This window comes from Melospiza melodia, chromosome Z (genome assembly GCF_035770615.1).
Source record: "Melospiza melodia melodia isolate bMelMel2 chromosome Z, bMelMel2.pri, whole genome shotgun sequence".
NCBI classification, from domain to species: domain Eukaryota; kingdom Metazoa; phylum Chordata; class Aves; order Passeriformes; family Passerellidae; genus Melospiza; species Melospiza melodia.
In genome coordinates, this window is record NC_086226.1 from 81,906,628 (window position 1) to 81,924,915 (window position 18,288).

Here is an 18,288-nt window from a genome sequence, read left to right on the forward strand (position 1 = left end):
AGCAGCCAGAGGCCTCTGGCCCTGAAGACAGCTGAATCTCAGAGTCCTTGAAATTTTACTGCACTCCATGTGAAAGGGGAAATCATGCCTGGGTGTGCACTCAGCTAAACACAAATCTAACAGCACATTTTACAGATCTGCCCCATTCCTGTGGGCAGCCAGGCACCCTGGAAGCAGCTCCCACTGACAGCAGGGTCACAGGGAGGAACCTGAGCAGGGCAGAGCCACGGAACACCCTGAGCACACAATGCCACCAAACAGCTGCACTGTGGTGGCGTGGGGTCCCCAGGAGGAGGCGGGAGAGGAGAATCTGACTTCATGTTCTCAGAAGGCTTATTTATTATTCTATTCTATTCTATTCTATTCTATTCTATTCTATTCTATTCTATTCTATTCTATTCTATTCTATTCTATTCTATTCTATTCCATTCCATTCCATTCCATTCCATTCCATTCCATTCCATTCCATTCCATTCCTATACTAAAGAAAAAGAGAAAGGATACATCAGATGCTTAACAGGAATGATAATGAAAGCTCATGACTGACTCAGAGTGTCCGACACAGCTGGCTGTGATTGGTCATTAATTAAAAACAATTCACATGAAAGCAATCAAAGATGCATCTGTTGGTAAACAGTGTCCACACCACATTCCAAAGCAATTGACGATACAATTACAATTAACAGATAATTATTGCTTTCATTCTTTCTGAGGCCTCTCAGCTTGCCAGGAGAAGATGCTGGGCAAAGAGGATTTTCCAGAAAATATCATGGTGACACTGCAGTGATGTTCTGAGGGGTCAGTGTCACCACCCACAATCCCATCTTCATGGAGAATTACTGGTGTGTGCTGTAAGTGAAACTCTGGAACACCTCCCCTCCACATGAGGGAGTACTGAACTAAATTTATACACCTATGTATATATGTAAATATGTGTATATATATTAAATTATACACATATGTACCTTAAAGAAGATAAAAACCTTTATTTTTCATTATTAAAGGCACTGTAAGCAGCAGAACTCTGTTAGTTACTTTAAACAGCACTATTACTGTGGCCTAACAGCATTATTATGTGGCCAATTGGAAACTGGCAGTAATATGTAAAATAGATGCAGATATTTGAAAAACCCCTCCCTCCAAAGCTTAATCTGCACTTTAATCATCCTCACATATGGCTGAGTTAGTGGAGCTCCAGTAATCTAAAACTAAGCACCCACACGGGTTTTCTGCTTTAATCCCACAAATAAGAAAGGGTCAGGAAAATGGCTTTCAGTACCAAGTGACCCCTTTTTTTCCACCTGTAAAGAAAACACAGTGGGATTCCTATTTCAAAATTCAGAAAGTACAGCTCACAATTGTCTAAAACACCATATACCCATCAGGAAGGAAGGACTGGAACGAGATACCATAAAAACAGATGACGAATTTCAAAGTATGCTTTTAAACGTCAAATATTTAGATATTTAAAATATAAATATTTAAATTAACAAACATTTTATCGAGCGCCAATGTATAAATGTATGCATTGCACCGGCCAGTTGCTAAGCCATCTCAGAAGGAATTTGTTCTGCACTGCACAGTTTAGGGCTGCCAATCTCTGAGTGCTCTGGAAAAGAATTCCACTACCAGAAAACCTGGATCTAACATTATGCAAAGAAACCCAACAGCCAGCTGAACTGGCTACTACTTCATGCTGCACTGAGGTGCAATATTAGCCTGTTCTTTCTCATCTGTATAAACCATGTCAGCAATCTGAGCTTTATCCAATTTTCCAAGCAATCTTCTGTGGAATAATGTAACATAATTCAGTTGACTAAAAGCAATACTCTTACTTCTGCCATACCCTCCATCTAAGAATAGCATCATTAATACAATACTAAAATCACTTTTCAGTGTATTTAAACATAACAAAATCTAACTGCAGAATTGTTATTGCAGTCATTTAAAAGAACTACTTGAAGTGAAATAATGAGATACTCCCCTGCATTATTCTGCTGCCAAATAGTGAACAATACAGAAAATTAGAAAATGCGAAGAAGATGTTTGAATCCTGAACTAAAAATTATTTTGACAAAGCAGAAGGCTGCAGACACTAAAGCACTGCACTGAATTAACATCTGAGCAGCCTAAACAGGATTGCTGGTGTGGTAACAGAGATCTGCTGGTCTCCCCTGCAGCAAAACAAACCTGACTTTTTTAGATGTGATAATATATCTTTACATTTAAATAAAGTAAAATTGATAATGTAACTGCTGTATAAGAACCAAGGACATTTTCATTAATGTAAGGTATTATTTAAACACAAGGTAAATAAATTTATCAGAAATCTCTTAACCTATGCTAAATGCGCACAGTATGAATTCATTCATCATGCTAAGGACATAATTCAAAAACAGTGTACACAATTAAGATTATCTTATTAAATCCATTCTAGGACACCACTGATGTACAAAACTGTCAGTCACAGAAACTCAGTTCCTAAAAAAACCCACAATTAAGGGTATGAAACAGCAAACATTGCTTTCCATGGGCTATGGTATCTAAATCAAAGCCTAACAGCCTCCTAACTGCAGTGCTGTAAAGAATGAAAATGTACCATTTAAATTACTCACTTATGTATTATGGGGCTTTTCCTGACCTCCCCTCAGACCATGGCTGACAAAGGAAGACTTTGGATGAGCTGATTAAGTTAAAGACCATGCTAAATGGCACAGAGCGTCCCCTGCTTGAGACCACTCCCTTTCATACAGGCAATTAATGCCACCACAGCCCAGGCAGAATTACCACTGTGCAGTCCGTAAACTCAGGATGTCCTCCTGAGAGTGATGGTGGATTTGTCTTTACAGACAAGCTGTGGGTCTGCTGGTGGATAAAACCAGCATTGGGAGAGAAAGAAACCATGGGAAGGAGTCCATTGATTGATGAATGGAAAAAGAGATTTGCCTTTACAAATAAACTGTAGGTTTGCTGAGAAATGAAATTAGGTATTGAAGGATGAAAGATATCTTTTATGAAAATCCTCTTCCTTAGGATTTTTCCCCGAGAATCTGAGAGGCCTCAGGAACAAAATGCAAACAATGGTTATCTGCTGCTGTGGGATGCAACAGGTGCATCTGTGATTGGTCTCATGTGGTTGTTTCTAATTAATGGCCAATCACAGTCAGCTGGTTTGGAAATGGGGCCCAAGCCACAAACCTTTGTTATCATTCTTACTGATTCTATTCTTAGCTTAGCCAGCCTTCTGATGAAATCCTTTCTTCTATTCTTTTAGTATAGTTTTAATGTAATATATACCATAAAATAATAAATCAGCCTTCTGAAACGTGGAGTCAGATCCTGGTCTCTCCCCTCATCCTGGGACCCCTGTGAACACGGTCACAGAAGATTATTCACAAAGATTCCTAACTACTAATGAAGATTTGTGCCCTTCTGTGGACCCTCCGTCCTTCCCTTCACCACGAGCCCCTGCCCATCCTGGCTGCTCTGGGATGCCCCCCTTTCCTCTGCCTTTTTGCCTAAGTGCTGGCTGAGCTAGAAACTGGCTCAGTTATGGGATAAATTTGTTAAATTTTGGTGTGACCGCTGGAATTTTACCCATTAGCACCAAGGAAATAGCACAAACAAGAGTAGTTATAAATAGTACAGTGAAATCTAAGTGAAACCTAAAAAAATTAAGCATCCTTCTGGGTCTGTTCTCTTGTTTTTTAAGTAATTTACTCCCAAAAGTCCTGATGTCTCCAGAGAGGTCCAAGAGGAGAGGACCACCTCCCTGAATGGATCTCAAATACTGAGCAGCAGTACACAAGCACCCTAAACTTTAGCTTCACATCTGTTAAAAGAACGTCCAAAATATGCAAATGGCAATCAAACACTTTTGTTTATGTTCATACACAACGTATTTCAGCTATTTGTGCCTAAAAAGGGAACATATAGCTACTTTAGCCAACATGAATGAATGCCTGATTGCTCCATTTATAAGGAATTAGACACAGCAAAGGGACCAAAACACAGCTAAGCAAAAATGAATCAATACAAGTGATGATGCTGCAATCTTTTTCTTTCCTACAACAATTTTGAGATCTCAGGCATATGCCGTAACCTGCATTTGTGCATTTTATACTGGAACTGATTCCATAAAATTGTTATTCTTAGGAGGAAAATTTAGCCCTGCTGTAGGATCAGTGGATTTTATTCATAAATAACTGCTGGGGAAAAAAATATATCTTCTAATCCTGCTCTGGATGAAGATGGTATCAAATGGGAACCAGTTTAACTCCAAAATAAGATGGGACAAGGTCATTTAGACACTTTGTTTTACTGCCCTTATACTTTAATTATGAGAACAAGGACAAAATCAAACTTGAAAGACTTTCCTTTAGAATTATACTTTGTGTATAGAAGTATAAATAAAGCAGCACTCAGTACATTCAAAGTGAGAAAATGCAGAGCAAGACATTATTTTATATTACAAAACACATGTCATTGCCTATCCCACTGTAAAGGGACCCTCCTCTTCCCAGTTCTACAGTTTGTATCCTCCAAGCAAGTCATGCTGCATTAGTAATGCCAATTTACAGTTCCTCTTCTTCAGGAGGAGACAAGGAACTGTCTGTAGTCCTGAACTCTGCAGTTCTGAATTTGCTACACTGCCAGTCATTCTGAGCTCCTGTGGACAAAGCATATTCAGACTAACAATAATTATCAGTGCCATCCTGCAAGGCTTTAGTGTCACAAAAGCATCATCTTGTCCAGAACTGGAAGAAACAGGGGACAAAGTATGCTGGAATCCCTGGGAAAAAATGGAAATACAGCTCTTGAGAAGTCATTAAAATTTTTGTTTCTCTGAAGCACAAAGCAAAGGTTGACATGTTTTTGGCAACTGTCTAAACAGATACAATTTTCTCCTTTCTTGACAATTTACTCCTTTTCTCCTTTCTTAAACATCAGCTTTAAGTAAAAAAAGAGCAGGTGATCTTGGCTACAGATAAATGCAGGCACATCATACGTAACACCAAAAATCCAACAGAGACAAAAGAATATAAAAGAAATACAATCCAGGCACTTGTGGGTCACTCAGTCTGCTTAAACTACTTCAAACACAAAAACACTCAAAAACCTGTGGAGAACACCCAAAGAGAGAGATTACTGTGAAAACTGGTATGTCCATATCTCACACCCTTCCAGTTTATCTCACACACATCCCTAAGCTTTTTTAATTTTGCACTGGAAATCCTTTTAACTCAAAGGAAGCACTTTTGCAGCAGAGGCCAACAGCAGCCAGATTCTCCCCAGCTCCACAGCAAGATCTCTCCCTCTTCCCTGGCACCAGAAATCCCTGCTCTTGTTCAACTCCAGCCAGCCTTGACAAGGCTGTGTGTTTGATATATCCAAAATGCAGATTTCCAAGAAATTGTGCAAGAATGAGCATCTGAGCAAGGCACAGACTCAAATTAATGCCCATCCAGGGAAAGGATGCAGTGTTTATTGGTCTGTTTGCACTGCAGATGGGCAATCCTGACACCTGGGGAAGGAGGGAAAGGCAAAGAAGATTCTGCAAGGGAAGGAGGGAGGCAGTGAGTAACCATGGATAACACAGAGACAGGGAAGGACACATTCTGCAGAGGTCAGGTTTCAGATTGGTCATGTTCAGGGCAGCGTCTGTACAGGACAACATCCAAAATAAACAGCACAACAAGAGATTAAAACCAGAGCCAGCTTTGTTCAGCCAGGCCCATGTGAACCTTACATTTGTCCTCCTCATGTAGGCACTGAAGAAGCAGGGACTTTGACATCAGCCTCAAGGGCTCTGAGATCTATTTCCCACTAGGAAAGAAATTATTTGTAACTGTGCCACTGTGATAATTCACTTGTGGGGAGTTTTGGAAAGAATTTGAGATGGAATCTTTGAATTGTTTATCTTGATGTGGTTTATTTTTCCTATCTTTTACATGGGCAGGAAGGGTGAGTTCAGCTCATATCCTCACCACATGGCTCAGAAGGTCAGAAGACCCTTAGTTACAAGACCTTTGAAGGATTTCTTAAACCAATAAAACACTGCCAACAAGGATATTTATGCTTTTGACCCAATTCTTAAATATTTTGTCTTATGGACCCATACTACAGTGCACGTTTTCTTAGCCAAGGTGCACTGTAGGTTTGCGTGCCATTAACATTAACTCATGTTAATGGCACACAAACCTACAGTGCTGCATCCTAACTTCTTGTTTACCTCTGTAAGTACTTTTATTTTTTCTATATCTTAAACTCTAAAACTCTAAACTTTCCTTTACTTAGCTCAGTGTGTCTCTGCTTTAAACTATAAACCCTCATTTTCACTTCCAGCACATGAGTTTGGGAGCCTTTCCCAAGGTCTCAGATCAAATCCTGGGTTTAATTACAAGCTGTGGCTGACAGGCCCAGGGTTCTGAGAGCTCCCTGCATTTCAGCTTCCAGCACTGCACACAACCCTGGATGCTGAGAGCTGTCCTGAGCCCCCTGGCTGCTCTGGCCCCTCTCCTGCTGGAACCCCTCTGCCTGAGTGGGGACAGCAGCTTTCCCTCACCCACAGATGCTCCAGGCCATCATCCCCTTCTCTTCCACCTACAGACACCAGGTGAGAAAGGCACTCGATGGAACTTGGATTTCAGAGGTAAGATAACACTTCTATGACCCACAAATACCTAACTTCTGCAGAAAAACAACCTTCCTCGTTCCTCCTGAAAAGCTCAGTTGCTAGACACTGATACGCTTTTATCTCATTATCTTTGTGTACCCAGGTGAGTAACTGAGGACATTACACACCTCCTGGTTAAACTTTTTTCTGCCATTCCTTTTTTCCCCAAATGTACACATCTTGTCTCTACATCACTGATGATTTAGAGAGTATCTTCAAGTTAGCCCAAATGAGTCTGTACACATTCCATCTTTATTCATCCTAATGTATGGTTTCTTCACAGGAAATTTAGTCATCATCCCAAGTGATTTTCAACTCTAAGGCATAAAGCAGTAATTACACCCTCTCACTTCTTGATACACCTACTCACTGACTGGAAAAGATGCAGTACAGGAGCCTTACTTCCTCTGAGAATGTCACTCCAGGAGGCACAGGTGAATTGCAATTATGGAATGTTCTCTGAGTGCATTTGTGTGCATTACTGGGAACAATATTGCCAGATGCCTCATGCACTAACTATGTAAAATTACAACTCGAGAGTCAGAAAAGGAGAAGCACACAGAGCAAAACAGCTTTTTTAGCCTCAAGTAGTACTGAGCACCACCATCACCTCCAGCCACGGCAGCCTGAAAATGCCAAGCACGAGGAGGAAGGAAAGAGGGGTGAGAGGAGGAAACAACACCACAAACCTGTGGGGCTGGCTCTGCGCTGAGACAAGGGAGAATTTAAACTAAACATATGGGTTAACAAAGAGGGCCTGGAGTGCTGGGGAAGCAGTTTGTGCCTGCTGGGCTCCATTTCCCTGCGGAGGGGCGGCTGAGCTGCTGCGGTCACTCGCTGCGGTCACTCGCTGCGGTCACTCGCTGCGGTCACTCGGGAGGAGCCCGGCCAGCTCCTGCCCAGGGCCATCCTCAGTGCTCTGGCTCCCTCCACTGACAGCTGCACACACACACCCGGCACGGCTCCGGGGCAGGCAGGGAAACAAACTCATGTACTTGCATTTGTCCCTGCAAAGCAGCCCCGAAACTCCACCTAAATGCTTTCCATGACACAATGCCCTGGTTAACTCCCATGCTGCTTAGGATGGACACATCAAAAGCCTTTGGGAGTGGGAAAGATGCATGAAAGCTATTATCAGAAGAATTAAAAATAAAAAAAAAAAAAAAAGGGCCACTGAAATTAACTTATTAGAAAGGGGCTAATAAGAAAATTAAGCAGTGATGCTGCAGAAGTACAGCTTCTAGTACTTTAACATACTAGATTTGGTCAAGGAAAAAAAAATGCTTCTCAAGAAACAGTTGTAAATTACCAGCAAGAGCAAGATGCTAAAACGATGGTATATCTCACTATTTAAACTGCCAAAAAAAAAGTAATGAAAATTAAAACTGCTTAATTTATTTTCAACAGTAAAACAGAGCGGAAAATTACTGTGGATAACCAAGTTAAAAGATCATCTCCTGTATGCTACAAGTGAAAGGAACAAAGTGACAACTTCAATGAACTCTGCATTGACAATGCTCAGGAAACACCTACTCAAATGAATGGATCCAAAAACTCAAACTGTGGGCAAAAGCAGCCCATGGACTCAACACTGCTATTTACCACACATTCAACCACAGCACTCAAATCGAGTCTGCCAAGAGAAATCAGAAAAGGTGGACTCCATTTCAAAACTGAGACAAGTCAGAACCAGCACAGTACTGCTACAAAACACAACATTTCTAAATCGCAGGTCAAAATACTGGAGCGGCCAAATAATCATCACCTTTCAGGATTAATGGAAAGGAACCCTCTCCTGTGCAATACATTGTGTACAGGGGTAACAAAGGCATCCACAGCTACTTCAGAAAAAATTAAACACATTAAATGTAAATACTTGTGTAAATGTAAATACTTGTGAAGCAAGGAAGACATCCAACATTAACTGGCAAGTTTAAGAACAAAACAACCTCCAATCCCAGGCCATCCTCGTTCATTTTCTGGAAAAGGGTACAGAATTAGAATGGTGCCCACTCTGATTTCTGCAGAGGAATTTCTAACTTGGTCCAAACTCATTACTGTTTATCTGAGCCCAAAAGAATGGTTTAACTCCTGCAAACCTCAACACAACACCCATCACTCTGCTGTGGATCTCAGGTATTCTGGACAATGAAATTCCCTGGGTACACTCAGTACCACAAGCAGAAAACAGAGGCTGAGCCCAGCATAAGGAACCACCTCACCTCAGTTTCAGCAGGGGCTGGGTCACCCATTTCCTCAACCTTCGACGTCCAAACGAAGTTCTGGTGTGATCCAACACCCAGAGCAGGCTTCCTTTTGTTTTCATGTCGGTCTGAAATAACAAAAATAACTTAATTATTTTCTCCTGCTCGGTTTTGCAGTGGGAGGACCTTCACATGATTCAAAACATTGTGTTTGGGCTTTAAGATATGGCAACTGTACATTTATTATCAATTTTATTCAACAATGCCTTACATGAAGAACCTCCAGGAGCAGTAATATATTTAAGTATGCTTTTCCTTTGGCTAGAAAATGTTTTTTAGGAAATAACCAGGATCAATTAAACAGTTAAAATAAGTCTGTGCATAAAGCTCTGAGCAGGAGCACAAAAACAAGCTCTACTGCAAACACAACTGCAGTTGCTGAAGAAATTACATTTCAGGAAAGTTCTTTGTTAGTTAAAGTGCAGCACAGTTCCTAACTCATACTAAAAGCTAGTAGAGATTAACTTCATTTATGCCTCTGAAAATGTTATCTCCCTTCAGTCTAATCCCATTTAAAAGAATTTAAGACTTATGGGTCAGATCTGCATATCTGATGAACTTCACTGGGAAAAGTAAGTCAAACAGCCATGAAAATCTCAGCATTTATTAAAAATTGTTACATTTGTCCTTACCTGATTCTGTAAAATTTCAAGATTTTTCATTGTTGTCCCATTAATTGTCATGTATTCCGTTTCACTGGACAACCGTTTGAAATTGCTGGGGAGAGGAATTTCAGATGTTTTATCTTAAATGTGGGCATGGGCAGAACACTGAAACACTCTCGGGTTTCTCACATTAGGGAATTCAACAGCTTCGCAAATAAATTTTTAAAAGTCAAGCAAGAAATTAAAATCTCTTCACATAAATAAAAGAACTGAACACTAGTAACTGATTTTAACTTTCTGCTTGGGAAAATAAAATTTCAGACAGACTTCCTCATTTCCTACAATGACACTAACAAAGCTCAGAACAAAATCCAGCCCTTCTGTTATCTAACCCTTTTCCACTAAGTGGTTAATTTATTCACTTTACAATTTAGCAATGACAGGACTAACAATTAATACTTCAAGAATGGAACAAATTTTTAACACGACTCATCATCAAAATATTGTATCAAAATACATATTTATTTTCATTACTACTGCAAATTTAAACAGCCTGCAAGTGCCATTATGTAGGAAAACAGAAATAGGGGAAACTGAAAATATTTTATTTTGGTTTAATATGAAATAACCAAAATTACCTGACTTTTTGATAGTCCTTAGCAGAACTGGATGAGGCCAACCCAAAGGCTGTGTTGCTTTAGAATCACCATTAATAAAACACTGGTATTAGCTGTGCAGTCACATTAGGCCTGACAATCATTTCAGGCACACACGCAGTAGTCAGGACTGTGGAGTGCAAAATCCTCCCTAAACGCTTCTGACAAATCAAGTCATGATTGTCTGGGTTAATCATCCTGCTGACTGCCCTTTGCTCAGAATCTAGGACACTCTTTGCTGTCCTAGACTAAGCAGAACCACTTGCTGGGCAAGATTTAAAACAGTTCTCTTGACTTTTTTGACTCACAAAAAGTTTTTCAGTGCATTCGATTTTAAACCCTCTGGAAAAGTACTTGAATGCTCTACCTTTTCCTCTTAGACACACAGCTGCATTGCTGCTACACTAGAAACAAGAACAGCACCAAAACTTTCAGAAATATGAAATATTCAGAGACTAATCTTATATATTTATGTCATATGCAGGTGCTTGGGCCTGCTACCAAATTTGTTCCTAAATAATGGGTCAAATTAGAAGTATTTTCCACAGAATTGTAAAAAAAGCAGATTCAACTCAGGGCCCTCAAGAAGTTTAATGACAGCTTGGAAGTACAGCTGACTCAGAACTGTACCCACAGTCGTAATTATTCTGCTTTGTGCGCTATTTCAGAAACCAAGGAAGTTGACCAGCAAAAGAAAACACTGGAGGCAAAACCAGCAACACTTTCCGAATTACACGACATTGTAAGCAACAAAACAGTACTTCTTTTTATTATCCTCAGCCACAACTGCTGATGCTGGCAAAAATTAATCAGGAATGATTTCTGCCGGGCTCCCACTCCCTGCGTGAGGCAGCAAATCCCACCTGCTGTCCCAAAGGCACCTTTCTGCACCCAGGACCAATGCAGCTCCTCAGTTTGCCCCTGCCCCAGCCTCTGGTCCCTCAAACTCAGCTGGGTGAGAGCCAAGCCCTCGCAGCTGCTCCCCAGAGCCAGGAGGATGCTGCTGTCCCATCAGAGCTCCAGGACTGTGGGGTTTTCTGGCCCTGGCTTTAGAGCAGCTAGCACAGGACACGCTCTGCTCGCAGCAGGGCTGCTCAGGAGCGCCTCAAGGCAACTCGCTCTGCTCCACTGCACTGTGGATTTACTCCTCTTTCACAGTGTATTTACAGTTCTTTCAGATCAGACAAGCTGTTTTCACAGCATAAATTATGTGTGTCTCACATTACCCAGGTGTTTTCTTCATCTGAGTTACTTCACCCTGCTATTAATCGTGGTAATTGAGAGTTTAGAGTACATGAGTAACAGCCAAGATCAACTGCAGGATATGCCCAACCAACAATTCCACATGTCACAGCACAGAACATGTTTTGCTTCCACCCACTCATCTTCCCTCAGCTTGGGATCAGAACTTGATAAAAACATGAAAAAAAAACCCCATATTCTTTATAAGGTATTTAGAGACCAGATGGCAGGAGAAGGTTGCAGGTAACCATTGAGTCAGGGCTGGTTTTGCAGCAGAGGTCTCAGCACCAGCCTGGTGTGCTGCTGCCAGCCCTCCCTGCACTGCTGACCTGCCAGAGATCACTGGGCAGCATCGCGGGGCCAGAACTCCTCCTGCAGGTGACTCTGTGACCCCAGCTTCAAAGCGCAGCCCCCAGCTCTCCGAGCACCCCAGCAGCACAACGCCCAGCGCAAAATCCACAGCCCAGCTGGGAAACCCACAGCAGCGGCGTGGCAGGGCAGGGTCAAGCCATCTCTGGGCTTAGGGCAAGGAGAAGAGTAAACAAACAGAGGCTTCCAGGGAGATTTAGGAATCTTACAGGGAACGCTCGTGAGAATGAGGTTCCTGCCCATAAAATTACTTTTTCAGAGCAGGACCACACGATGATGAGTATGAAAAGGTTACTGTTCTGATTCAGCATATCCCCAGACTTCAGTTATTATTGTAACTGGAGAAACTGGATCATCTGTGTCATTTTTTCAGTACTTAAGGGGTTTATAAAAAAGAGGAGAGCAACTTTCTACACAGGCAGTTAGGACAAGGGAGAACAGCTTTAAACTAGGGTAGGGGAGCTTTAGTTTCATGAAGGAATTGTTCCCTGGCAGGGTGGGCAGGCCCTGGCACAGGGTGCCCAGAGCAGCTGGGGCTGCCCCTGCACCCCTGGCACTGCCCGAGGCCAGGCTGGACACTGGGACAGGGGAAGGTGTCCCTGCCATGGCAGGGGAAACTTGAAAGTGCCTTCTGATTCCAATCAGTGTGGGGTTCTGTGATTGTGCCTCTCGAGAAGCCTGCAGTGAAAGGTGGTTTTAATGTGCTGTGTTCCTTATTTCCTCCACGTGAGATAGTACATATAATTTCATACTCGGTATCTCAGCCTAAGTGAATGCATGTTATTTAGATCAGGAACTTTCAAGTACTTTAATTTTCCAAATCTCTAATGCTTCTGAGTGCAGCTGCAAGGCATCCTGAAAGCAACAGATTTTCTTTGCTCAATTACCTTTTACAGAGCTCCAGGGTCTTTGTCTTTGAGATCTCTAGCGGTGAACAAACCACTAAATAAACTAACACAGACAATAAAAGCAGGAATCCCTAAAAGCTTTAAGAAGTAAAAACAAGTCTCTCCATTTTTCAGAAGGACTAGTTTTCCTTAGGTTCCATAACAAAGACATTTACCACAATCTGTGTAGCAAAGCATGTCAAGCCCAAGACTATGTTTTGTGTTTCATTAACCAGGTTTAAACTCATTAGTGAGTATTTCCACAGGGCTAGAATTTTTGATCTGAATCACTTTTTGTTTTGTGTATGATTTCTTGAAGTACATCCATCACTGTTCCAAACTTACAAACCACTACCTACAAAGTCTCTCTCCTCCATATCCAACATGCTGGAAAACACAGAGGTAAAACTGAAACACACCACGACACACTTCCTCAGCAACTGCTATGCCAATGATTATTTTTTCAAACAAAATTGGATACTCAAATGTGCTTGAAAACCTCTCCTACCTGTGTACTAACTTCTTGACAAAAGCCTTTAATAAAGGCCTCTCAGTATGCAAAGGTATTAGAACACACTGATTAACAAAAACTTTTACCATTCACTATTAAATGTATTTTTACTTGCTGCTGGAAGTCTAAAGCAACCAAGCCAAGCTTGGGGTCCTGCTGTGGCAGAAATCTTAATTTCTTTGTAACGTTTCGCTTGTTTTTAGGATCTTAAAAGTAGATTTAAAAGCTTCATCGAAATATGAGAGCAAAACTTGCTTCACCCCACCAATTCCTTGACTCACAAGGTAACTCATGACTCTTCCTCCTAAACTGAAATGGAAACTTTTTTTCAGCTGGGAGAACAGTGTTTGTCCGAAGGAGGAACAGAGGTGAAATGGATTTTTCTGTCATTCTTCCTATCAAACAGGTCTTCTTCATCCAGACCTGTGACACGTTAACAAACTGAAAACCACCTCACAACTCCCACTTCATGCTCTCTGACTCATCTGTACATGCTCACTGACCTGAATTCTTCTGGGAATTTCAGCTTCCTTGACAATGCAATGGAAGTTATTTCTCTTCTATTTCCTAATTCAGGACATTAATGAGCCAGACATCATTTGCATAAAAGTCTTTCACTGTTCAGTATTTAGGTAGTATTTCACTGGCATTAGGAAAAAATACTGAAGTTGAGTTTTTCTCAATATTTGGCTATTTGTTGATCCCCATGACACACTACAAGCAGCAAGTGGAACTTGGGCAGTTGGAGCACAAAGGATTTAGAAACAAACACAGCAGAATCCAAGCTCCTGACCACAAAGTTCTCTCAAGAAATGTTATTGTATTTCTTCACAGAACTTCACCAAGACATTAAGCATTTCTTTGCCTTTTCCCTCAGATGCTCATACAGTCCCCAGAAATCCATTAGAGCAACCTTCAGCAGGCAAATGCCAATGCTAATATTTAGTGCTTTTCCTTCCCAGTCTATAATGTACTTGATTTTAGGATGCAGCTGTTACAAATGCGACTGACTGCTGCCACATAAGCCTCCACGTAATTATATTTGTCCTCTGCAACAGAATTACTTCTACATAAAAGATGGATTTCACATTTTCTCCAGCTGAAAGAACATTCACCTCCTGTGTGATTGCACACAGGGCACTGTGACAGCAGTGACCCATGAGCTGACCATGAAATGGCATTTCCTTGGCATTCATTTTCTTCCTCAGAAGTTCTACAAGATTTCTCCACCTATGTCAGTATATTAAAAAAAAAATTTTTTTTTTTAAAAAGGCAGCCAAAGAAGATAAGCAGGCACACCACAGTGCCAGAGCACCACAGATCACACACATCTTGATGGATCACCAGGGAAGACTGCACAAGAACTCTCTCCCCATCAGTTCCATAAGCACATCAAACCTTTTGATAACATTCAAGTACAACCTGGAGAGAAGGGCAACTTAAGGAAAGAAATCCATCCCAAAATTCAGAACACATACAATTTCCAAATATTTTGGTGGACACCTGGGAATGTGTTTCAGCAGTGTGTAAAGCTGGCACCTGCAGTTGATGTTTTAAATGCAGATGGTAACCTGAATTGGTAATGCAGGGAGCCCTTCAAAACTGGCCGTCAAACTCTCAGAATCCCACACAACATGTGAATGATTTACAAATGACATGACATATTTCTAAGTTTCCACTCTGCAGCCAGACTGACTTTATTAAATCCTGCATACTTATGGGACAGAGGAATACTGAGACAACTGGGAGAATATTTTGCAGAGGATCCACGACAGGTAAAGCTGTTCTATTTAATAAGCCTCAGTGATATTTCCAAAGCTAAGCCAGGTAGGACAGCAATGATTTATACTCATGCAAGACAGGATAAGAGAAGCTTTAACAGTGACAGCAGTGACAATTTTCACTTGATTCCACCTGCATAAGCCTGTCACAAATCTTGAGTTCTCATCTCAGCATATCTAATAAACCCAGGTGCTGGGCTACTTAAGAGGTGACAAGGTCACAACCATGTCAGTGTGGTTTTGCAGAAACTTTGCACAAATGGTTGTCCTCTAGCAACAGCTTTTGCCATGACCCTTCTCCCCACTCCTGCTCACCCCTGAGTCCAGCCAAGGGACTTCCCAGAAAGTCAGGATGTGTTAAACAGTCTTCCCTAAAACTGATAATTACATTCAGCAGCTGAAACAACACAGAGTTTATACCTGCCTCCAGAGCTACAGAAAGAAAACATTATTTACACACTGCTGGCAAACTGCAATGACGTCCACAAAGCTATGTGGCAACAGCAACTTTTTTTTTTTACCTGCCCAGAAAAGCCCCACATTTTGGTTACACAGTAAAACTGTGGCTGAGATGCAACAGCTGATACCAACAAACTATAAAATTTCTTCCATAGTATCAAACAGTTTTTGCACCTTGTTTGTTTTCAAACCTGGCAGCAGTACAGGCTCATTCACATCACTGGCAGTAATGTCTACACAAACTTCACAAAGGTTCTCCTGAAACACCACTCAAAGGAACCACTTGATTCTTTGAGTTCTGATTTGGAAATCAAATGGAAGGTGTAATTTTTACAAAGACTGTGTTTATCACTAGCAAGTTTTTCATTACAATCAGGGACACTGTCTGCTAAAACTTGCAAGAAGTGGTGCTTTGAATTGGAAATTGATGTAAGGCAACTTACCTTGGATTGTAAAGCATCTTTTCCAAATTAAATTCTTTGAGATATGTAATTACTGCGGCCAGAGAGCAAATAACAGGCTTATCCAAGCTTAGTATTACAGATAGGTTTTGAGGACCTAAAAAATAATTTTTCTTGTTAAATGCTTATTTTCTGGTTAATCCACTTTGTAGAAAAAGGATAATCTGCTTTTCAATTTATTCTAATAGAAATCTGTCATGTATATACAGTGTTTTATGACATCTATAAATCAACATAATGCAAGGCCCCAAAATAACACTTACAATTCCAAATAATGCAGACACATTGCAACAGTGTAAACACATGATGAAACAGAAAACATTTGACTCATGGGTTTTCCTTCATAAAAAATCACTAACTGTTGGCATAACAAACTTCTAAATATACAGACTAAGAATGGAATTCTAACATCTTCATTTTTGTGCACAGCACTCTACTACAGTGCCTGCTCCAGCTGCAGCAACAGGAAAACCCACTCCACGATACCACAGCACAAAAAAAGTACTTTTTAAAACCCACAGAGTTCAGCTTCTTTCAGGGATGTTTTCAAAGCTGTTCTCAGGTAACACCTGCAACAACTTCAGAACTTAGTTAACAAGGCTGTCACGCCAGTCTTCAAAAAGGGCAAGAAGGAGGGCCCAGGACACTCCCAGGAGCCACCCCTGGGAAGGTGATGGGACAGGGGGCTCTGCAGGGCATCACCAATAATGCACCAAAAAAGGTCACCAGGAGTGGCCAGCAGGGGCTGGGGACGCTGTGCTCACCAAGGGGACACTGTGCTTCAGAGAGCTGGGCAGGGAGAAACCTAAGGAGGTTCAGCAAGGAAGGGCAACCACAGGTGCTTGGGAGGAACAACCCCAAGTACCAGAACGCATTGGGAGTGACCCACAAGAGAGCAGCTCTGTGGAGAAGGGCCTGGGCTTGCTGGTGGGTGGCAAATTGACCATTATCTGACAGTGTCCTGGGGACCAGGAGGGCAGTGGGATCCTGCAATGCATCAGGAGGTCAGGGAGGGGATCCTGCCCAGGTGAGGCCACATCTGGAATGCTGTGCTCAGTTCTGGACTCCAGATTCCAGAAAGACGAGGAGTTGCTGTAGAGGCTCCAGTGGAGGCCATAAAGATGATTATGAGGCTGGAGCACCTCTCATGAGGAGAGACTGGGAGCTGAGCCTGATTAGTCTAAAGAAGAGCAGGCTGAGAGGGGATCCCATCAATCCATATAAATACCTCAAAGGGGTGTCAAAGACTCTTTTCAATGGTGCCAGTGCCAGCAGCAGCGGCCATCGAAGAAAGGGCAGCAGGAGGGAGAACTTGTGTGCATGGAGGGACAGCAGAGCCCTGGAACAGCTGCCCAGGGAGGGCCGGGAGTGTCCCTGTGTGGAGCCATCCCAGCCCCAAACATCCCAGGATTCTGTGAACTTGAGGAATATTTCAGATGTTGAGTAATCCCCCTCAACTGTTATGTATGTTTAAATTTAAATCTGTCTAAAAACACACCTTCAAGCTATGAGAAAAAGTAATGGTGGCCCTGCTTCATTTCTATTTAAATAATGTTCCTTTTCCACCAAGCTCAAAATGACATCCCACTGTGTAGAGAATGAAGCAAAGGTGGCCAAAAGTCTGTGTGACTGTAAAGGCTAACAGGGTGCATGCTTCAAAGATATTTGGAATGAAAGACCTGTAATGTCAGGCACTTCTTTTGCATAAAAATCTGAGTGAACATACCTGCAGTACCAGGCACCTCTTTTGCATAGAAGTCAGTAACCCTCTGAAAAGCATGGCTGTACTCAAAATTGTGGTTTTCCATCCTTTCTAACCTAATTCTGTCATCTTGTAACCTGTAAAGGAAAAAAAAATTACTTTCAGGTTTTTACACTCCCTTCATGAAGGAGGTTACAAAAGTGCACTTTCTTTTGTCTTTGCGTTGTTAGGAGTTGAATGGGTAAGGAATTAAGAAATGAGCTATTAAAGTAGGTTGAAAACATTTCCAAGCATGGTGTGTTTTTTTTAATGTTTCTTCTAACCTCTGTGAAAGTGCAAATAAAGCAAACCCAAACAGCAGCAAGCACAGCCAAAAGAGAGACAGCAAGAGGTGGTGTAACACACCTGCAAGGTACATACTAACACATCTTCACCAATCATAGCAAGTAATTGCTTTATCTCTTCTTAAAGACTTCTGAGGATCAAACTTAAGCTATTATCCTATCCCATTCCATATTTAATTATCCTTTGGAAGATTTTTTTTCCATGCTGTAGAACTAAAGGGCTGGATTTCTTTTAGCCTTACTGCAGTCTAGGCAGCCAAGGATGGATTATTGCTGATAACCCTCTCCTGCCAGCAGTTATATCAATCATATCAGTTGTATCAGCAGCCCC

The 18,288-nt window shown here is 41.6% G+C and overlaps 1 protein-coding gene across 2 annotated transcripts in view; it reads right to left on the minus strand.

Moving 5' to 3' along the window:
- The window catches only part of MSH3 (mutS homolog 3), a 93,476-nt gene that overhangs the window by 43,529 nt on the left and 31,659 nt on the right, over positions 1-18,288 (minus strand). For both annotated transcript variants that reach the window (XM_063181036.1, XM_063181035.1), the window contains exons 9-12: positions 17,638-17,750; positions 15,894-16,008; positions 9,573-9,657; positions 8,899-9,008 (exon numbers count right to left, since the gene is read on the minus strand). In XM_063181036.1, coding sequence (XP_063037106.1) covers positions 8,899-9,008; positions 9,573-9,657; positions 15,894-16,008; positions 17,638-17,750 — 423 coding nt within the window. The remainder of the gene's footprint in view (positions 1-8,898; positions 9,009-9,572; positions 9,658-15,893; positions 16,009-17,637; positions 17,751-18,288) is intronic.